Source organism: Rattus norvegicus, chromosome 2, assembly GCF_036323735.1.
Source record: "Rattus norvegicus strain BN/NHsdMcwi chromosome 2, GRCr8, whole genome shotgun sequence".
NCBI classification, from domain to species: domain Eukaryota; kingdom Metazoa; phylum Chordata; class Mammalia; order Rodentia; family Muridae; genus Rattus; species Rattus norvegicus.
The window spans coordinates 13,706,270-13,724,827 of record NC_086020.1 but is presented as its reverse complement, the minus strand read 5'-3'; the positions used below and the strand labels follow the sequence as shown (position 1 = coordinate 13,724,827).

Genomic DNA, 18,558 nt, shown 5'->3' with positions numbered 1-18,558 from the left:
TGCAACTGAAAAACTTCTGTAAGGCAAAGGACACTGTCAATAGGACAAAACAGCAATCTAAAGATTGGGAAAAAGCTCTTCACTAAACCTACAGAGGGCTAATATCCAAAATATATAAAGATCTCAAAAAGTTAAACTCCAACAAACCAAACAACCCAATTTAAAAAATGGAGTATAGTACTAACCAGAAAAGTCTCAACAGAAGAATCTCAAATGTCTGAGCACTTAAAGAAATGTTCAACATCCTTAGTCATCTGGAAAATGCACATCAAATCAACCCTGAGAGTCCACCTTATATCAGTCAGAATGGCTCAAGCAACAGTACATGTTGGTGAGGATGTGGAGAAGAAAGAGGAACACTCCTCCACTGTTGGTGGGAAACTGGTACAAACACTCTAGAAGTCAATCTGGTGGTTTCTTAGAAAATTGGAAATAGTTGTACCTGAAGACCCAGCTATATCACTCCTAGGCATACACCCAAAACATATTCCACCATACCACAAGGACATGTGCTCCACTATGTTCATATGGGCCTTATTCATAATAGACAGAAACTGGAAGCAATTCAAATATCCCTCAACTGAAGAATGGATACAGAAAATGTGATTCACTTACACAGTGGAATACTATTCAGCTATTAAAAACAGGGACATCATGAATTTTGCAGGCAAATGGATGGAACTAGAAAATATCATCCTGAGTGCGGTAACCCATACCCAAAAGGACAGTATGTACTTGTCAAGAACTAAACAGAGATAATAACTGTATATTATTCATAATGGACAGAATACCCATGATACACCCCACTCACCCAATAAGGACGGCCCAAGCAAAGATGCTTGAATTGCACTTATAAGGAAAACAAAATAATCATAGAGGGAGGGAGCTAGGTGAGAGAGGGGAGGGGGAGAGGAATGGGGGAAGGTAGGATCAGGTGCAGGGAGAGACAAGACAGAGGCTCAACACCAGGAGAATGAATGTAAATCTTCAGCTGTGGGATGGGGGTGCAGGTTGGGGGAGGGGAGAATCTCTAGGATCTCAGAGACCTAGGGTAAAGGAGGCTCCCTGGAATCAATGAGGGCGACCTTAGCCAAGATTCCTAATAGTGGGCACATGAAACCAGAAAAGGCCACCTCTTGTGGCCAGACAGAATAAGGACACTGACCCACCCACAAAACTTCGGACCCCAAATTTTTCCTGTCTAAAAGCAATGCAGGGATGGAGCAGAGACTGAAGGAAAGGCCAACCAATAACTGGCCCAACTCAAACCCCATCCCATGAGCAAGCACCAGTCCCTGACGTTATTAATGATACGCTGATATGTTTGCAGACAGGACTAGCACAACTGTCCTCTGAGAGTCTCTACCCAGCAGCAGACTGAAACACATGCAGACACCCATGACCAAACATTGGATGGTGGTCGGAGGCTCATGGAAGAGTCAGGGAAGAATGGAAGGCCCTGAAGGGGAGGAGAACTCCATAGGAAGACCAACAGATTCAACTAACCTAGACCCGTAGGAGCACTGAGAGACTGAAGCTCCAAGCAAAGAACATACACAGCCTTAAGAGGCCCCAGGCACAGATGTAGCAGACCTGCAGCTCAGTCTCCACAGCTGCCTTGTCTGGCCTCAGTGAGACAGGATGCACCTAATCTGGCAGAGACTTGATGTGCTGGGGGTGGGGGAAGGGATACCCAGGGGGCCTCCACCCTCCCAGAAGGGGAGACGGGATGAGGGAGTCTCTGTGAGGGAGGGAGCAGGAGGGGGGAGTAGCTTTTGGGATGTAAATAAATAAATCCTAAGGCAAAAAATATAAAATTGATATACCAAGTATTGCTGTTGTCGCTAACCAGTTCAATTAGTGCAGTCCTGCATGGGGAGAAGGGGATTGGGACCCTACTCTATCTTGCTCCATTTTATCAATTTCTTAGGACCAAGAGAATGAAGTCTGCATTAATTAATGCACACACTTTATCCATGGGAAACAACTCCCTTATTGATCGTTCTTAGGCCTCGCTCTCATCCAGACCAGATAGCTGTCATAATTCTACGTTCATGTCCACCATCAAGCCTTTTTTCTTTTTGAGAGGCAATAAGCAAACAAATCCATCTGAAAGGTAAGGATGGACGAAAGCTCTCTAAGTCTACAGGTGAGACTGAGGCACTCTGCGGTGAGCAGTGCGCAGGCAGCAGAAGTCAGCAGTTTTCAGAGCACAGAGCCTAACACTCTCCACAAGGTGCCATATCTTAAAAGCCTACTCGTTACAAAAGCTGGAAATGTTCAACTGGTACTTGGGAAAAGAATGGAATATCTCCAGTCACAAGTCTCTGCAGTGTAACTACCGTAGCCGACTGACTGGGGATGGTGTGAGCTTTCAAATAAACAGCCACACAGTAGCAGCGCGCATCTCCTGGCAGAGAAGACTGAGTGGGCCTAGGCTCTGCCCAAGCTGGCTTTCACGCAGCAAAGGGTGAGTCAGAGTATTCCCGCACGGTAGCCCAACAGTGCCACGGAGGTCTGCAACAAGCTGTACACGCTCGCCAAGCCCCTCCCTCAGAGACAGCGCGCGCCCCCGGGACCTATTACCATCCTGCAGAATGAGGGTGGGTTGCACTGCCTGCACTCGGAATTGCCTGGCCCTCCAGCCAGGGCTGGGCGCCCGCACCACCTCGCTGTCAGAGAGCCAGGTCACGGTCTCAAAGTTGTCCCCGCGAGCCAGGGCCTCGGCTTCGGCGCGGTGCACAGCCACCTGGTCGAACTGATAGAGCCCGCCGGAGTGATCAAAGTGCACGTGGGTGGCCACGGCCAGCAGCGGCCGACGTCCTGCATCCTCTTTGGCACCACAATCCTGCAAGAGGCCGGAGGAGTAGAGGTACTCCGGGAGGCTGCGTAGCCCCAGGCCCGTGTCGATCACCACGTCCTGCTCCGAGCCGCGCACCAGCCAGATGTTGGCCCGGTTGCCTGACTCGTAGAACCGTTCTTGAATCCAGAAGATGCCATCGCCCAGAGACTTGTGGGCATACCACTCGAGTGCCGACATGCCGATGCGCAGGGGTGCGGCCGGGCAAGGTGGGTGTGCCTCCCACAGGCAGTCCAGGACTCGCCGCTGCTGCAGTGAGCGAAGAGCTACTCTCAGCTCCGGAGGAGGCGCGATCGAGGGGCGGGGATGCGGAAGGGAGCGCGGATAGGACGCAGCGACACTGCCCAGATCGCCTGTTCCTCGCCCTCCCGTCCAAGCCGCAGAGCGCAAAGACTGCACCCCAGCTGCCGCAGCTTCTGCAGCTGCAGCACCAAGGCGGTGACACAGGCCGCTGAAGCGGGGCGGAGACACCGGGCAATGCTGCCCTGCTCGGGGTTCCGACTGCAGAGGCCTGGAGGGATGCGTGGGAAGAGACAGGACCGCCCCCACACGGGCCGCGGGCGCTGCGCACTCGTAGCGGGAGGCCAGAGTGAGGCCGAGCCAGTTGGAGGTTGACTACGGCGCCTGCCAAGGGCTAAAAAGCTCCTTTCCGGGGGTGTGGCCTCGTAGAGTGGGCGGGGCTTCCAGTGCGCTACCCTGAGCCGGAGCCGCGTGCGGTGAGGTTCTCGCTGTTCCGGAGGTGGAATCTGCTGCTCCTTGCTGGCGCGACTGCCAGCTTTCCTGCCACCATCGCTGCACAGTGTGCCCAAGCCTCGAGACTTGGTGAGAAGGTAACTGGAAACTATCCCGGACTGGGCTGGAGGTGAAGAGGGTAGAAGGGAGTTGATGGGGCACGTGGAGAACGTGGTGGTCCGATAATCTGGAGCCAAAATTCATCAAAGCCCCTCTGGAGTGACTTTGGGCTGTACCCCTACCTCCCAAAGCCTGCTGCTGCCGGCTTCCAAACCTTTAAAAGTTTTGGTAGCCAGATCTTCCAGCCTCACGCTGGAAGTTTATCCTTTTACAAGAGAAGACTTTGCAAATCCGGGGACTGTGGTTTTTGTTCATGTAAAGTTTGGCGGCAGTTTGGCTAATAAGGGCATACTTATCATCGCTTCTTTTTTCTTAACTGTTGGCACCTTTGATAGTGGGGAGAGGGGCTGGTGATAGAATTTTTCTTTAAGGAGATCCTAAATGCCCGTCATAGTTCTGGGTGTTTCCTTGCTCTTTGAAGAGAGCAGAAAAGGTTAGAGCTTAAGGCAAGGCAGAGATCACTTTGAGGGGACAGGGAAAGTGGATAATCACTGGGTGTGGCCTTGCAAGCAACCGAAATCACCCCCACTGTCAGTATCAAGTCCCTGTGCTTGCACCCCAACCATTAGCTACCGATGCATCTCTTTCAGATTCAGAAATTCCCTTGAGAATTTGACTAACCTTCAGAAATTATAAAGAGACCCACGGGGACAGCATTATCAAAGATAATTAGCAAAATCCTTCCTGTGGCACATAAGTCTTTCCTGGAGGGAGAGATGCATTCTTCCTACACTCCCAAACTCTCCAGTGGGTGTGGGAGCAGGTCGCTGCTCTTTTGAGTATTTTGCTAATCTCATCTATTATTCAATTATGCAATTGGGACCATTCTTAGCACTAGTGCCTGAACTAAATGATGTGTGACAAGCAGAAAACTGTTTAAAGAAAAGTCTGATTTGAGTTCTCAAGAATCTGAGGAAGCTGACACTTGTACACAAATACTTGTTAACTAATGCATCATGAATGCAAAAATTGGGTTCTGCCTAAGAAGGTGTTCTCCACAGAGAAACACAGTGCCCTCTTTACTTTATGCTTCTGCGGCAGAAGGGAGGCACTCGGTAAGATGGCACAGTGTTGTTCTGTGGTCATGAGCTCAGAAATAATTCAGTGATGATTATCCAGCTTGTGCCTAGCTCTAGAGGCCTTTGGACCTACAGTTTCTGATGACTCTTTTATTCTTTTCAATATGACTCTGTTTCTCATCTTAATTAAATTTATGCTCAGATAGTCCCAAATGACTAGTTTATCTGGCCTGGTTCCTGCTTCACTTTCACACCATCTGTCAGGCTCTGACAGGTTCTCCTGTCCGTGAACTCCATAAGCGCAGAGACATTATTTTGTTCACCTCTCTATTTCCAGCAGAGAGGATGGTTTGACCCAGAGGTAGGGTTAGGGTTAGGGCTTCATAAAGACGCCAGTGGATGGTCAAAGACTCTCCCTGGGGAGGCAGAAAACCAACAGTCAGTTACTTGGTGAGAAGCAGAAGTTAAATGTCCTGAGCTTTGTTAAACTGAAGAGAACAGTATATCGGAAGTGTAAAGATTTGCCTTCTATTAAATTGACAAGAGTTTGGTTGAGAATGATAGGAATCTGGACATAAAATGTCTAGCATGTTTCAAAGGGTCAGATGAGCAATGCTAAGGCCTGAGCTAATGCAGAAGAAAGGAGAAGACTAGGGAACACACAGCTAATGGTCATTCTTCAGAGAGATACTGTGACCTGGCTTTTGCTGTCTCCCCTGACCTCCAGCTAGTTGAACATTTACTCATCTCCTTAAATGTGTAAGGTTGTGTGTACACGAGGATGATACATTTAAGTCACAATCATAACTCATGACATTTTAGATCTAGGAAGAATTGTAGAGATGAACTCACCATTTTCCAGGTGGTTGTGTTTGGAGATGGTTAGGATAGACTTTGGTCTCTTGAATAACGCCCATTTTTAAATCTCTTGGAACAGATTCCAAATGGGAATTTTGAGGCAGCGTTCTGAGCTGGAAGGGGCAGTGCGAACTTGTCCATGTTGCATTTTAAATTTCAGATTTGGGGGCTGGAAAGATGGCTTAGCAACAAAGAGCTCATGTTACTCTTGTAGGGGATCAGAGTTCAGTTCCTAACAACCACACCAAGTGGCTCACAAGCACCGTTGACCTTAGATCCAGGAGATCTGACATCCTCTTCTAACCTCCACGGGCACCTGCATTACTCTGCACACACCCATACACAGTTTAAGATTTTCAACTCTTTGCAGTTGCCAATTTCCCTCATTGATCTGGGCTTTAAAAAAATAGGTTGTCAATGACTTTAGACACAATCCTTCCAGAAGTGAAATATAGGTAGAAAATTGAAAAGACCTTCCTGCGGCCTAATATACTCCCACCTTTGAAAGGAATTGATTGAGGCTATCAGTTGACCTTTTTAGAACCGTTTTTACTCTTCTACAAAATAAGATTTAATCTACTCTGACTCTTAGTTTAGTCAGGACCGCATAGTGAGGCTTTGGAGTGGGTCACTTACTGTATGTAGAGAGGCTAAAATATTTGAAAGGAATGGATGTTTTGAAGGAAGAATTAAGAATTGCTCAGTGCCTGTCCAAAATGATCAAAGCTAGTTTTTCCAAACTTTGGGCCTGATGTCCCATCTATTAAGGATGCTGAAGCACAAAGATTATGAATTCAAGGCCTGCCTGGGCTGTAGAAAGGGCTCAAGTTCAGTCTGGAAAACTATCAAGGCCCTGCCTCAAGAAGTAAATATATAAATAAATAAAAGTAGAAGACTGAGGATAAAGTTTAGTAGTGGGCGTTTGCCAACATATGTGAAGCTCTGGGCTCGACCCCTCTTCTCCCAACAACACTCCTCTTGAAAAAGTTTGAGAGGTTGGAAAAAAAATGTATTGAACAAATACATCAAATAAAGGATTTAAGTGATCGGAGCCTTGGCCTCATTTGTGAATCTTCTTTCATGATTTAGTCCTTGGCTACAGGGGAAGAAAATAAATCAAGAACCCAAGTACTCTTTGTTCGGGAGCACCATGTCTGGGTCATCAAACTGTAGACCAGCTTGTAGGCTAATGCGTGTAGTAGCCAAGGTGTCTAAAGAGCTGACATTGGATTTTCTGCAGGTTACATTTACTGTTGTTATCAACTTATGCCCAATGACTGCATGATAAAAGTAGGAAGCTGGAGTCTACATAGCTTTTTCTGGATGATATTCCATTACTGGGATACTCTCGGAGGGAATTTTCCAAACCATTTCCAGGGCCCAACTTCAGAGATAATGATGGTTGTTTAGGTTTGAGAACCAGGTGTTCCCCAGGACCCAATGTTTTATACTTATTGCCCAGTTAATTCCTCTGATCAGGCAAGTTTGGTAAACTCTTCCTAGATATGTTTTTAATCTTTAATTAGTAACAGAGCCTAGATTAGAGTTTAGCACAGGGGTCTTGGTCTTCCTTGCTGGGTGCCTGTGGGTGCTGAGCAAAGGTGTGAGCCCCCTTATTCAGCAGGTGCTGAGCAAAGGTGTGAGCCCCCTTACTCAGCAGGTGTTGACAAAGGTGTGAGCCCCCTTACTCAGCAGGTGCTGAGCAGGTGTTGACAAAGGTGTGAGCCCCCCTTACTCAGCAGATGTTGACAAAGGTGTGAGCCCCCTTACTCAGCAGGTGTTGAGCAAAGGTGTGAGCCCCCTTACTCAGCAGGTGTTGACAAAGGTGTGAGCCCCCTTACTCAGCAGGTGTTGACAAAGGTGTGAGCCCCCTTACTCAGCAGGTGTTGAGCAAAGGTGTGAGCCCCCTTTACTCAGCAGGTGTTGACAAAGGTGTGAGCCCCCTTTACTCAGCAGGTGTTGAGCAAAGGTGTGAGCCCCCTTTACTCAGCAGGTGTTGACAAAGGTGTGAGCCCCCTTTACTCAGCAGGTATTGAGCAAAGGTGTGAGCCCCCTTACTCAGCAGGTATTGAGCAAAGGTGTGAGCCCCCTTACTCAGCAGGTGTTGACAAAGGTTTGAGCCCCTTTACTCAGCAGGTGTTGAGCAAAGGTGTGAGCCCCCTTACTCAGCAGATGTCATACTTGAAAGACCAGCTTTCCTTAGACTCAGCATGGTAGAGTGACTCAGCAATTGGAATGAAGCCATTGTGGTATTTTACCTCTTTTTAATGGACAGATGGAATGAGCTTTGAAATTAAAATGAATTCCCTAAATGGAATTTGTTTCAAAGGTAACTGGTCTACGAGAAAAATTAATCCCTAGTAGAATTCCAATCAGCAAAATAGAAAAATTATAAAAATGTATGATATGTATCATTAAGTCTGCAGCTTATAAAAATTTTATATCACCATTTTGCAATCTACAGTGGAATAGCGGCTATAGACAAGTAGGTGAAACTGATGAACATCCCATACCAAACAAGACAGACCAGTAGTAACTAACGCACAGACCATCTCGATTGTCACGGAGAGACTAGATGTGTATCTTGTTAGGATACAATGAGAAAACAGTATTTCTTAACTATCCTAGTAACAAAAAAGTCCATCTGAAATCTGAGTTAGCTGGGAATGTGCCTGTTCATTGAAGGCATGCTCAGAGGAATGCATTAAACTACTTAGGTGTGTGATTTTTTTCCAACCCAGAATATGCGAGGTTGTTGCTAATTTTGAGCTGTGCTCAGATGCGCTGCTGTCTCTGAGAATGTGTGGTAGAAAGTCCTTGGGCCCCGCCCAGGACAGCTGTGTCAGAACATGAGCATTCACATGTACCTTCATGTTCTGATGATGCGCATATTACAGGACAGTGACCTTGTCTTCTCCATAAGTAAATAGTTAACAGACACACACGCACGCGCACACACACACACACACACACACACACACACGACAAGTTCTACAATTGAAAGGAAGGAAATTTAAAATACGTCATTTCTACTGCCATGTGAATTTTTTGTCTTGAATGAAAAAGACTAGAAATTCACTTACGTGGTAAGGGAGGAAGTTTGGGTGCTGCTTACATAAAAATAGAAATTACTCACCTGCGCTGTTCTTACGTGGTTCACGTTGTTTAATTAGCTCACAGATTAGCAGGTTTCCCTATGGCGTTTTCATGTACACTTAGTCGTGGTTGGTCCTTCACACCCCTCTCCTGCTCCCCACCCCCAGTCTCTTCAGCCCTCCCTTTTCCCCGTCCGCTCTTGCTCCAAGTGTGTTTTATTTTTATTCCTCTCCTCTCCTTTAAGGCTCCCTTTCTCCTTCCACCTCAGGCCTCATTCTAGTTTCCTGACCACGACCTATACTCACTGCCACACATACGTAGAAAACCCCAAGCCGCGATCTGCACGTGAGAGTGTATACAGGATTTACCCTTTCCATCCTGGGCTACCTCAATAAGTGTTTTCTAGCTCTGTAAATTTCCCTCAAATTTTATAATTTTATTTTTCATTATGGATGAATATATTTCCACTGTGTGTATGCACTGCGTTTTTATTATCCATTCTCTGGATGGATGGCAGCTAGGCCACTGACGTTTCGTGTTCTTGGTACTGTGAGTCGACAGGGAATAGGCGTGGATGTGCAGGCGTCTCCATGAGAGGACATATAGTCCTTAGGTGTGTGCCTAGGAGACTGTAACTGGTACATAGCAGAATTCTTTTTAATTCTTTTAAGAAAACTCCACACCAATTTCCACAGTGGTTGCATGGTAGTTTTTTTTCTGTTAGCTCTTCGAGAATATACATAATGAAGTGTTTTAAATAACCTGAGTCACAGGACTGGGAGAGCCGAAAACAGGAGGGACTGATCGCATAGTGATAAATATTGGAGCTAAATAGTCAGGTCCGTGGGAGTTGATTTAGCGGTCAGTCCTGCTTGTACATAGTATCATCGAAGTCAGTGGAAGTCTAAAGCCCCCTAGTTGTCCTTTGCAGTGTCAGGAATGGGATTACAGAATCACTTCTTAATTGCGTTGGAAAATGTCAAGTATGTAGCCATGTTGGGATAAATTTACAAAATGTATAATGTAAAACTATCTCTGAGAATGTTCTCCATGTCAGCCCTTATGTAAGTCAAAAGCTATGCGGCTTGAGTGCTTCACAGAAGAGGAAGCCATATTTCACCACAGCTGGATTTTTCTATGTGTAGCTACAGCCCTAGACGTAGAAGGTTATTAACGTTGGCAGCCACCGAGCCTTTTAAAGTGCAGTGACTTGATACTGCTTTCCCCGTATAAATGAACTAACAGGTTGATCTGTGACACACTGCGTCCTAGGTGTGTGGCAGTTCACAATCATTTCAGGATTACTGTTTAAAGACGAAAGTCACTGGCTAATTAATGTAGCTTCAAGCCTCAGCGGTGGGGCTTATAAACATGTATTTAGCTGTGTTTTAACTGAACTACTGAACAGGGAGACTTCCCTCAGAGCATCTACTCCAATACTCTCAGCATATGCTGTGTGGTACAGTCATTTAGAAAGATTTCAGACCATGTAGTCTTGATTGATGGTTTCAGAGATTCACAACTCCCTTGGAACCGTCTTAGAACACAAAATACAAACTGAAGCCTACCCTAGATGTGTGCTCCCTCTGCCTTCTCTCCTCTCCCTTGTCCCCCTTCCCTGTTTCTTTGTGGTAAGTCCCTATGGTTTCCATTTTCAACACTCCCCTGGATGCTGCTGCTGCTGTAGAAACTACTACTCCAGATTTCTAAGCTACCCAAGTGTTTCCATGATTGCTAGGGTTAAAAAAATTTTTATGTTGCCCCATGATGGAGAAATTTTAGATTTCTAGGCCTTTGGACCAGGTCATTATAATCAGAAAATACAAAGAAGTAGCTAGCTCCTTGTTTATTTTTGGAGGCTTACCCTTATCTTTAATGTCACAAAACCAAGAGGATGACCATTGACGGTCTCTCTGTCCCAACAAGAGACCTGGTTTGAATACAGCAGCTGTGTGAGATACTGTGCACCTTGCCCCTTGCTGGTGTGATTGTGAGAAAGGAGAGTGCATTACACAGGCGGAAGGGAAATTTTCTGCAGTCTTCTGTGATTGAGGGGGTCAAGTCATTCTCCTGGGTGCTCCAGCCTTAAATGCTACTCACTATTCCATCAGCAAGATGGAGAGGCAGGGGTGTGCATTTTCATATTCATGGTTGAGCATGGAATTCCACAGAAAGAGCCACCCCAGTTCTCACTCTCTGGAGCAAGGCCTCTTATACATTTCCCAGCCATTAACTCCTGTTTACCTGAGTATTTTATACAACCCCAGGTATGCAGGGATACGAGCCTACGTATACATATAAGCATTCACTGGTAATCACAGATTAATTTTAAAACACTATTTTTACCATTCAATTAAGACAAAAACAAAAGAGAATGCTAAGAAGGTGGATATTTGTTTGAAAAACGAAATCTTGGCTATTTGGCGTTGCAGGACAGACAGCATCTTCAAGTTCTAGGGGGTTGTTCCATAGTTTAATTTTATAATCATCAGTGCTAAAAGCGCTGCTTCACAAATGGAGTTCAAGTTGCCAGAAATGTCTTAGAGCCTTTTCTGAAATTGCTGGAAATCCTGTCTTAATCCTGAACCTAGACCTATTAAACGAGTTTTTATGAAACTTGAGTGAGTATTTTTGGAGGGGGAAATATATGCTGAAGAGGAAAAATAGAAGTACTCTTAAAACATTGACAGCCTTTGTCTTTCGTTATGTTTTATAAAAAGCAAAAGGCTGCATCACTGCAGTCTATAACATGCAGAAGTTCTGAATCTGAGCTCAGCTGTCTCGAGCACTGACTGAATGCTTGTGGGGTGAGGGTAAGCCAGGCCTTGGTTCACAAGGCAAGTGCGAATGTGTCTCAGGTCGTGACTGCTGGGGGGGGGCGGGGGGGGCTGCCCCTCAGTAACAAGGCTGCAGAGATACCAGGGGAGGGTTCATGACATACTATGTTTATTTTTGGTGATTACTCATTCAGAAACCTTTTTTTATTGCCGTTTCTGTTTTTAGGGTTTTCTTTGTTCTTTTTTGGACACTTACAGCTCTACAGCTCTATAAAGGTTCAGTTTAAGAAGCAGGGGTTTGCCTGGTGGTGTGAATGTTTGTACCTCAGTGCTGGGGAAGAGAGAGAAGCAGACCACTGGTGCATACTGACCAGCCAGTTTCAAGCTCCAGGTTCCTTGAGAGACCTTGTCTCAAATAGTGGAGAAGCAATCAAGCAATCAAGTTGATGTCAGACTCTGCCTCTCTCTATCCATACATCCCACTCACATTCTTAAATTCCTCCACTCCGCCCATACTCATACACACACTCCCACACTCCGCCCACACACATGCACACACTCCCACACTCCGCCCACATTCATACACACACTCCCACGCTCCGCCCACACTCATACACACACTTCCACACTCCGCCCATACTCATACACACACTCCCACGCTCCGCCCACACTCATACACACACTCCCACGCTCCGCCCACACTCATACACACACTCCCACGCTCCTCCCACACACATGCACACACTCCCACGCTCCTCCCACACACATGCACACACTCCCACACTCCTCCCACACACATGAACACACTCCCACGTTCCTCCCACACTCATACACACACTCCCACGCTCCTCCCACACACATGCACACACTCCCACACTCCTCCCACATACATGCTCACACTCCCACACTCCTCCCATAGACATGCACACACTCCCACACTCCTCCCACACACATGAACACACTCCCACACTCCTCCCACACACATGCACACTTCCACGCTCCTCCCACACACATGCACACACTCCCACACTCCTCCCACACACATGCACACACTCCCACACTCCTCCCACACACATGCACACACTCCCACACTCCTCCCACACACATGCACACACTCCCACACTCCTCCCACACTCATACACACACTCCCACACTCCTCCCACACACATGCACACACTCCCACACTCCTCCCACACACATGCACACACTCCCACACTCCTCCCACACACATGCACACACTCCCACACTCCTCCCACACACATGCACACACTCCCACACTCCTCCCACACTCATACACACACTCCCACACTCCTCCCACACACATGCACACACTCCCACACTCCTCCCACACTCATACACACACTCCCACACTCCTCCCACACACATGAACACACTCCCACACTCCTCCCACACACATGCACACACTCCCACACTCCTCCCACACTCATACACACACTCCCACACTCCTCCCACACACATGAACACACTCCCACACTCCTCCCACACACATGCACACACTCCCACACTCCTCCCACACACATGCACACTTCCACGCTCCTCCCACACACATGCACACACTCCCACACTCCTCCCACACACATGCACACTTCCACACTCCTCCCACACTCATACACACACTCCCACACTCCTCCCACACACATGCACACACTCCCACACTCCTCCCACACTCATACACACACTCCCACACTCCTCCCACACACATGCACACACTCCCACACTCCTCCCACACTCATACACACACTCCCACACTCCTCCCACACACATGAACACACTCCCACACTCCTCCCACACACATGAACACACTCCCACACTCCTCCCACACACATGAACACACTCCCACACTCCTCCCACACACATGCACACACTCCCACACTCCTCCCACACACATGAACACACTCCCACACTCCTCCCACACACATGAACACACTCCCACACTCCTCCCACACACATGCACACACTCCCACACTCCTCCCACACTCATACACACACTCCCACACTCCTCCCACACACATGAACACACTCCCACACTCCTCCCACACTCATACACACACTCCCACACTCCTCCCACACACATGCACACACTCCCACACTCCTCCCACACACATGCACACACTCCCACACTCCTCCCACACACATGCACACACTCCCACACTCCTCCCACACACATGAACACACTCCCACACTCCTCCCACACACATGCACACACTCCCACACTCCTCCCACACTCATACACACACTCCCACACTCCTCCCACACACATGCACACACTCCCACACTCCTCCCACACTCATACACACACTCCCACACTCCTCCCACACACATGCACACACTCCCACACTCCTCCCACACACATGCACACACTCCCACGCTCCTCCCACACACATGCACACACTCCCACACTCCTCCCACACACATGCACACACTCCCACACTCCTCCCACACTCATACACACACTCCCACACTCCTCCCACACACATGAACACACTCCCACACTCCTCCCACATACATGCACACTTCCACGCTCCTCTCCAGCTACGTTTTTTCCCTCCAGACCCCCTTAGTAGCCACAATCTTAGTTTATAATCAGCAAACTGGAGAGAAGGAAAGGAAAGGAAGGAAAGAAGAAGCCAAGTGAGTCATCTTCCAGGCTTGTCATAAGTTCAATACAAGTCCTGAATATGTGATACCATCACATCCCTCAAAGTTGAGAGAACATGTTTACTTTCCCTTGAGTAGTCTGGAGGCTTCCTTAGCAATTACTGTAGTTACCATTATTTGACTTACGCAGACCGTATCAGAGTCTTATCAATCCCTTTCATATCCCTAAAAGGACATCTCAGAGTCCTGTTTAGCACCCAGATTCTAGAATAAATAACTTGTGTGGAGTTAAAGTGTACAGTTACCAGTGCTCAAATTGACATAAAGAAGTAAGATTTCCTTTTCTCAGCCTGAATTTATCCTCCCCTTATTCTCTTTCTCCTCCTTCTCCCTGCTTCTCCTCTTCTTCCTTCTTCTCTATATCTTGAGATCTTATTATCAAACCACAGAGATGGAGGAACTCTGTCAGTTGGAAGGACAGTTCAGCTGCGTCTCAGAGGAGACCCAGGGTCAGCCCTCTCCTGAGGATCTGAGTGAAGGGGTTGTAGCCTTTAGGCTTCATCTCTACATAGCGGTGGCGTGTCAACACTTCACCCTTCAGTGACACTTGTTCCTAAACACATTTCTTTTTAATGGATACATTTTTTTTCAGACAATCTATTCTAATGACACTTTAACCAGCGTCTAGGTCCTACTAGATCTTTTCCACCCACCCAACTTCATGTCTTCTTCCTCTCTTTTTACAAAAACAAAAACAACAAGAAACATACACACACACACACAAACCCTTCACAAAAAAACAGAAGTCAAAATGGTCAAAATATACGAGCAAAAGACCAGTAAAACAAAAACTCCAAAAAGCAATCTGAAACAATTCTTTTTAAAAAATTACTATTAGGACCATTAAGTTCATTTTGTGTTGTCTAACTACTCCTGGGCATGGGGCCTACCTAGGAATAGGGTTAATATACCTAGTGAGATTCCACTGGAGAAAACTGCAACTAATTTTTACTTTGTAAGCAAGTATCTGCTGTATTGTGTCGTCGGTGGCTTCTTGGTTAGGGGTGAGTGCCTGGATTGACTTGCCTTCCTTGTTGCGGGGTGGGGAGGAAGTCTGTGTAGACCTTGTGTGTGCTGTACTCTCCGTGAGTTCATGCGTGCATCAGTCCTCTTCTGTCTTGAAGACATGCTTTCCTTGGAGTTATCCATCGTTTTTGGCTCTTATAATCTTTCTGCCAAAATATGTGTAGATCCCTGCATAGGTCCTCTTCCGCATAGATTTTTAAATCAACCACGCTGTGTAAGAGCTAGAGTCTTACATTTTGCTTTAAAATGCTCGTTTCCTTTTTTGTATGAGCCAGTCAATCTAACCCACTAACTGTGTCTTTCAGCCTTGGTCCATACTGCTGCCATAGCTTCTTCTGATGGCTGGCAATAAAGGAAGAGGCCGTGCTGCCTATACCTTTAATATCGAAGCTGTTGGATTCAGCAGAGGGGAGAAGTTACCTGATGTTGTGTTGAAGCCACCCCCGCTATTTCCTGTGAGTGTAATACGATAGCTGTTTTCACAGTGTATTCTTGCATGTTTCATGGGAAACTGCAATTCTGCTTAGGCTTGAATACATGCTATTATCATGATATCCTTGTGTCTAAGAATAAAAAAAATATGTTGCATTTACCTGGTACTCAAACATCTGGTTATTTTCACATTCCCCTCCGCCCCCCCAGACAGCTTTCTTAAAGTACAGAGAACAAAACTATATATACCTTTCTACAAACATGGTGTGTACTGTGTGAACTGAGAAAAATTATTTGGAATCTTGTGTTGTCTGATGTCGTTGATATATTCTAATTACCAAAATAATATCTTGAGCAGCCAGCTTAGGTTCGTGATGCCCCCGGTGTAGCCAGTGAGTTTTCTTCATACTCTGTACTTGTAAACGTGATTTTCCTCCTTCCCATAATGCCCCATTTGTCTCATCAAAGTCCCTGTTCTACGTCCCTTCAGATTTTGTTAACTTCTCAGGCCAAAAGCATTTCTCCTACTTTTTGCAATGACTTCTAAACTGAACAACATAATGACTGAGGTTTCCTCTACATCCAATTGAAAGTGAAAGTTTCCCTTTCCACATGGGTTTGTGCTGCTGCTCAAAACTGACAGTCATGAGTGACCCGGTCCTCTTCCCTGCATAAACCTTTCCTGTTTCAGATGGAGAAGCCCATTGTTGAAGGACTCCTGGCAGTATAGAATCCTGGACAGATGGATCTCTATTCTAGATACACACATAAAGAGATTATGCTTCTTAAAAAAAAACATTTAAATAATTTGGATTTTTTTGAGAACTTTATGTATCATTTACAGAATCTTATACATCATTCCATCATGCTCAGTCCAACTCATCCCATATCCTCCTTCCTCCCTCTCAGATTCATGACCTCTTCTATAATTATTGTTGTTACATTACATGTATGCACTTTATATGTGCAATTATTTATATACACGCATGTATACACACACACAGTTTACTGGGTCTGTTTAGTGTTGCTCATATGTAATGTGTTAAGGGCTGACTACTAGAAATTGGATAACCTATCAGGGGCCTTGTTCTTGGAGAAAGCTGATTCCCCCCCTCCGCCCTCTGCAATGATTGGTTGACTATAGCTCTTTGTCCAGAGTCAGAGAAGGTGTCTTTTGGGCTTCTGAATTCCCTCATCCATGTTGGCATTTCAGCTGCTGTTATCCTTATGCAGTTCTTTTGTGACAACAATACTGTTGCGATTTCATGGATGTGACTTGTGTCATTTCTAGATGACACTGTCCTCATCATAGTTGCTTCCTAGTCCCCTGGCTGTTGTCATTTTGCTTGCTCTTCTCTGATGTCTCCTGAGGCTTAGGTGTATGTCAAGGACCAGCCTCGACGTAGAAAGGGGTTCTGAGAGAAGGCGTGTTTGAGAGCAGTGAAACAAATGGCTAGAAGTCAAACTGTGGGGTATAAGCTGACAGCCTGTGTTCTGCTTGAGAAAGCTCCCTAGATAGCTCTCTGTAGATAGCTGTTAGCTCTGTTGACTGCTAGAATAGCTTTCTGCTTGAGATAGCTCCCTGCTACAGACAGCTCTCTCATTCTAGAAAAAATTCTAAATGCTTATGTATAGCTCATGGGTTTTCAAATCAAAGTCAGGAAAGCTGCTAGAAAAAATTATTGGATTTTCTGATTGAGTCAGAAATGCTGTTAGAAAAATTCTAAAAGTAATTATTGGGTTCTCTGATGAATATCAGAAAGCCAGGAAAAAATTCTAGAAGCCATGTTAGCTCTCAAAGCACTTGTGTCTGGATAGCTGCTAGAAAGCATTCTAAAAGCTAAGTTTTTAAGGTTTTTAAAAAGCTTCAGACAGCTTTCTTTCTGAGTATCTCCAGTAAGCTCATCCAGACAGCTCAGCTGTTGAAACCAAAGCCCAGTCTTTTTTTTTTTTTTTACATGTTAATTCAGTCATTTACTCTGGTTTCTATTTTGATTTTCCCACGAATCAGCATTCCATGCCTTGTCCCTTCTTTTATAGAAAGAGACAGCCAGCACAAACTTTTTTTTTTTAACTTTGCAAAAGAATTCAGAGAACTGCCTGCCTTTGTTAAGCACAGACAGTAACCTACCTAGCTGGGTGGAACCCTGCCCTGAAATTATCTTTCCTCCCATGCCTAGGCCTGGACCCAACACCCTCTGTCCCAGGCTGACCTTGAACTCAGAACTCTGCCTGCCTTTGTAAGAACAAACAAAACCTTAGTTGGGTGGGATCTTGCCCCTTGATCACCACTCCCTAAATCTCCTTACCTCACATCTTTCTGACAAGCTGGCTCATAGTGCAGCTGCCTCTGTTCTTTAGATCTGTGAAGCTCCTTATACAATTCATATTGCATCCTTATTTTTTTTGCATAGTTTAGAAATTATATATTTTTAAACTCATGTTTTCATAGATCTTTTCCACAGCCATAGGGGCTGTCCTGAAGGTCTCAGCACTTACCAGTTTGCTGAGAAAGGCACACCCTAAACTCATAGACTTCTGCTGCTTCTAGTTATCTTGGGGTCATTCACCTTGGCAGGGAGAATATTTCCTGAAAGAGGAACTATGGGGAGGGAACTAGGTCATGCTGTCCCTGCCATGACCAAGTCAGACCGGCGTAAGGGTTTGTTTTAGATATACCAAATGGACACTCATGGTCTCTTATGTTGTATTTTGACCACTTGTAATTTTTGTAAGTGCCTCTGAGTCCGGCAGTAAGAAGCTTCCGTGGTGAGGGGTGAAAGCTACATTTACCCATGGATATAAGGATAATTGTATTTAGAATACGATAGAAATTATATTGATCAAGCTGGCTAGGTCTATAGGATGAGGGATGAATTTCTGTCTATTGAACGGGCCCCAAGTTCAGTTAGACAGCTGTTGGTTGTCCCCAAGTTAAAAATGCCAACCCTGCATCTTT

The 18,558-nt window shown here is 45.9% G+C and overlaps 2 protein-coding genes across 4 annotated transcripts in view; one reads left to right on the top strand and one right to left on the bottom strand.

Moving 5' to 3' along the window:
- Positions 1-3,076, bottom strand: part of Mblac2 (metallo-beta-lactamase domain containing 2) — a 42,807-nt gene extending 39,731 nt beyond the window's left edge. The window contains exon 1 of the mRNA NM_001108934.1: positions 2,587-3,076. Within this exon, the coding sequence (NP_001102404.1) occupies positions 2,587-3,040 (454 nt within the window). The 5' untranslated portion in view covers positions 3,041-3,076. The remainder of the gene's footprint in view (positions 1-2,586) is intronic.
- Polr3g (RNA polymerase III subunit G) overlaps positions 3,026-18,558 on the top strand; it is a 40,910-nt gene continuing 25,377 nt past the window's right edge. The window contains exons 1-2 of one of the 3 annotated variants that reach the window (NM_001109468.2): positions 3,026-3,690; positions 15,473-15,622. In NM_001109468.2, coding sequence (NP_001102938.1) covers positions 15,506-15,622 — 117 coding nt within the window. In that variant the 5' untranslated portion in view covers positions 3,026-3,690; positions 15,473-15,505. The remainder of the gene's footprint in view (positions 3,691-15,472; positions 15,623-18,558) is intronic. The other 2 variants (XM_006231729.5, XM_039103140.2) reach the window with 2 other exon arrangements.